This window comes from Cyprinodon variegatus, unplaced genomic scaffold (genome assembly GCF_000732505.1).
Source record: "Cyprinodon variegatus isolate N-32 unplaced genomic scaffold, C_variegatus-1.0 Scaffold1836, whole genome shotgun sequence".
In the NCBI taxonomy this organism is placed as follows: domain Eukaryota; kingdom Metazoa; phylum Chordata; class Actinopteri; order Cyprinodontiformes; family Cyprinodontidae; genus Cyprinodon; species Cyprinodon variegatus.
Genome location: NW_015152289.1, coordinates 63,533 through 67,670, shown reverse-complemented (window position 1 = coordinate 67,670; position 4,138 = coordinate 63,533). Strand labels below are relative to the sequence as shown.

The 4,138-nt window shown below is 41.0% G+C and overlaps 1 protein-coding gene across 2 annotated transcripts in view; it reads right to left on the bottom strand.

Moving 5' to 3' along the window:
- Nucleotides 1-3,023: 3,023 nt before the first annotated feature.
- cnot10 (CCR4-NOT transcription complex subunit 10) overlaps nt 3,024-4,138 on the bottom strand; it is a 27,013-nt gene continuing 25,898 nt past the window's right edge. Inside the window, exon 19 of one of the 2 annotated variants that reach the window (XM_015404713.1) lies at nt 3,024-3,367. In XM_015404713.1, coding sequence (XP_015260199.1) covers nt 3,207-3,367 — 161 coding nt within the window. In that variant the 3' untranslated portion in view covers nt 3,024-3,206. The remainder of the gene's footprint in view (nt 3,368-4,138) is intronic. The other variant, XM_015404714.1, reaches the window with a different exon arrangement.

Below are 4,138 nucleotides of genomic sequence, written 5' to 3'. Positions count from 1 at the left end.
CAGTCCACATATTTTAGTTCATCTTCAATCCCTTTGTACTTAGGCACCCAAGGTGCACCCTGGCATCATCATGTTGTGCCCTTGTGTGGATATGAGTGTTGCTCCCTACTTGTGTCTTGCCAGCAACGCCAAAATAAAGCTGTGACCAGCATGGCCCCACACTCAGTCGTTGACACAAGGGGGAGCAAGCAACTCAAAAACCCAAACTGTGAAGCACTTAAGTTCAAGTGTTTTATTTATACAAAAAGCCACAGAAAAAGTGGCATGATAAAACAGTCCTTTTCTTTTCCTGATAAAACCTAAAATTCAAGAGTTTTACTTAAAAATCAGAGGCTGGAAGTTGGGCTCCGCTTGTTATGCTGCCTCTGTTGCGGGCGATGTGTCTGCAGCGCGCCCTTTGACTGATCCACAGCTGACTCTGCAGCGCTCCAGCACTGTTCCACTCTCTGGCGTGCCACACCCCTTTCCAGACCCTTGAACACCTCTGTCTGATGTGCGTTTGGAAAAACCAGCTTTGTTGATGTTTGTTGATGGTTCAGCTTCTTTCACCCCTGGTTTGGTGTTTCTTCTCCTCATGAAACTCTTGTTTCTGGTTCTTTGATTTTGCTTTGCCTTGGAAACATCGTTCTTGAATTCGGATGGAAAGGCTATTTTCTTCTTCCACACAGATTATGTCTGGTGGAAGCAACAGATAAGGCTGTGCTGCAGTGTCTCCCCTTGTTTACATTGCTGCAGGTCCTCCCTCCCTCCTCTGCAGAGGAGAAGTTTGTTTGGATTTCTTTAATTCAGCATGTTGGTAAGTTTGACTCCCAGTTTTCCTCCACACAAGCTCATGATGGGTCGACCCTTTCCTGGATCACAGAACGGACCAGACCACTGACCTCTGGCCAGACTGGGACTGAGAGGTGACACATTAAAATGACCCACAAGACCTTTTTCCCTTAGAGGCGGCTTTACAGAGGGACCATGGTGCCTGGAGACTCTGATCGAGGACCATCTCAGCCATCCTTCAGCACGAGGAGGTGTGGCTCAAAGTCATCAAAAGAAAGTGATCAGAGCTCCTCTGACCTTATCCAGAAGGAACCAGGAAGGACTTCAACAAAACAAATCAGAATAAAGGGGCAGAATAATCCCCTCTGATTGGTTAATTAACACATCAGTAGTCCACCTGATGTGTTGAGGACCAGCTGTTCTGCAGACCACCCATTGAACCTCGTTCAAAATGTCGCCTGTTTAAGGGACCAACATCAACAGAAAGATGAAGACGCCCACCTGAAGATGTCTGACATCAGTTTTGGCTTTTTGATTTTTTAATTATACAACATGAATGAGAAGGGAAATGTGTTGTGATGTGTTGTATTTTAATGAAAGGTGAACATTTTTAGTATCTGAGTGTTTGATATAAGTTTCTTAATACAAAGAAAGTCCAAGTGTTAGATGAGCACCTGATGGCTGATGGTCAGTATTGGCAGAGATTTCTGGATTAGAGAATGAACTCTGATGATCGGGTCATCTCAGCCACCATTGGGAAAAAGGAGCGCTGAGATTAAATCCTCCAACTTTTCAATGTGTGCTTTGACTGAGCCTGATTCTGAAGAGCTGAACTGAATCTGTGTGAAACATCTTTGTGTTATGATTTCAACATTTTGAATAGAGATTGATCCTTTTTTTTTTTTTTTACTGAAGCTCAGATTAATAATTCGACTTACACTCTGTAGAGATGAAGGAGTCTATTGTTTTGACTGATTTGAACTTTTTTTTTCTCAGGGAAACAAAAAGGGTAACTGATAATAAGAACTAAAAATTTAAAATTCTCAGCAAATAGATATTTTACCATAAAAGTATCATCATGGGGAAATACAGTAAATATTTTTGCCAACTAAGATGTGATTCCAGGGCTCTGTTTATTGGCAACACATTTTAGCTATCATAATCTTTTCATGATTTTTCCATCTATTATAATCATTTAACATTGTCTACTGACTTAATGCAGTCATGCATTTTTTTTTTATATATTTCATTTTTTTTAAGTTTATTTTTTTTTGCTTTCTTTACATATATTCACAATTTTAGCTTCTTAGGTTTTATTTTTTTTTTTCCATAAATTTTCCTTTTTTATTTATATCGATTACACAAGGATCGAAAGGGTGGTCTGTTGTCAGAAATTGTTGATTTCCTTATATATTAATTTATCCTATTTACTCACTATAAAAGTTTTCACTCAGTCTGTTTCTCTCTCAAGGCCACACCTTTCTCTGTAGGATGTTGTTTGTAGACCAGACATAGCTTCTTGCCATAACAAACCAGATTCTTTCTCAAGGTTTATTCATAACATGTTACTGTTAACTAAAGTGTGTGTAATTTGTTTTGACTCTGACTACTTTCCATTGTTCTAAGTAAGGGGGAACGAATGCTGCTCTAGGAGAACAAGGCTGAATGCTGTGCGATTAGGACTGTATGATGAACTGTTCTCTCTTTGCTAAAATATGAATAAATGTGAAATCCATCAATCTCCGTTTATTTAAATAAGCACGACACAGTGTTCAGGTCAGTTTCTCTTCTAGACATACTTTAGGCTCCGCCTTTGCTGTGACAGGTTGTCTGTGCCCCAATCATCCTCCTCTGACATGAAACAGTTCAGAGCTCATCTGGTCAACCGTTTGCATCCCAGAGAGAACCACTTATGGTTCTGGTTGCTGTATTCAATGATCACTGCTTGTTATTTTGTTTTTTTCTAAGCCTCTCCAATCCCAGTCGGCCACTCAAGCTGAGCCTAGTTTTGCTGGAAGTTTCTTCAAGTTATGAGTTTTTACTCTGCACTGGTACTGTATGCATGCTCAGTGTGAGGGATTGCTGCAGTCGGTGACAACACAAGCAAATGGCTACTGTTGCCACTTGCTCATCCAGCAGTAGTGGATACTGCTGGATGCAGTCAGCTGGGTCTCCTTTAACTAACCGGTCTGTAAAGTGCCTGAGATGATGTGTTGAATCGATGGTATAACTTGACAAAATGACCAAACTCACTGTCCACAACACGTACAGCAAATACATTTATTTTCATTGTTCAAACAGTGGAAAGTCCTCAGTCAGTTTGAAAGATGATCTCACTAGATAACAATGGCGGCAGGTTATAGGGCTCCTGAAACTTCATAAATATTAGGGTTGGCTGAAGAGGAGCTACAGGGATCTGACTTTGCTGTAGAGGATTATTTCCGTTGAACTTGTGTGAAGGACGAGGGCAGCTGGATGGGCTGGACGGGCTGGAACGGTAGGGGGGGTTTCTTACGGGAGTCTGGGGAAGATCTGTGAACAGCAGTGGGCAATAGCTGGTTCCTCTTGATAATCTGCAGAGCCAGCTGAGTGTTCCCTGAAAACAAAAAACAATTCAGGGACGCCGTAAACACAGACAAGAGGATTTACACATTTAGTTACAGTTGTCACCAACTATAAAAACCGTTTGACATCTGTGCTGGCCAATAATGGCTTTTCTACAAGATATTAACTTGCTTTTTGTCCAGGGGGTCAAATACTTGTTTTTCCTCATCAGATGGTTATCAATTTTAATAAATTCATATGATGTGAATTTTTGAAATTTTCTTTGGGATTCTGTCTCTGTTAGAATGTACATATGATTAAAATGGTAGAATGTTGCATTCTTTGTAAGTGGGCAAACCTGCAAACTCAGCAAGGGGTCAAATACTTATTTCCCCCACTGTAAGAAGAGTGTGGCCACCCATCCATTCTTCTGCAGGGCACACAGAGGCCATTTCAGTTGATCCTATAATTCCCACTGGCTCTGTGAACACAGCCATTCTCTCTAAAATACAGATGGATTCTATTTTTGTTGGAGCAGAACGCATTAATTAATCAAATCCAGATGAGCTAGACAGGAGGTCTGGAATTCAAAGACAAAGAGGATGTGGTGCATCTCAAACTAGGAGGCTGTCTAGATGCAGGAACTGATCCTTCATGCATCAGGTGTGGATTGAGTCCCTCTAACTTTTGTGCTCATCATTATTAGCTGCAGAAAGTAGTCAGAATGAAGCAGGCCTGACTGGGGACAGTACAGTGAAACACAGCTTATCACCCCTCCCCCAATAAAATTAAAAAAATCTTACACAAACTTCTCAGCTCACTT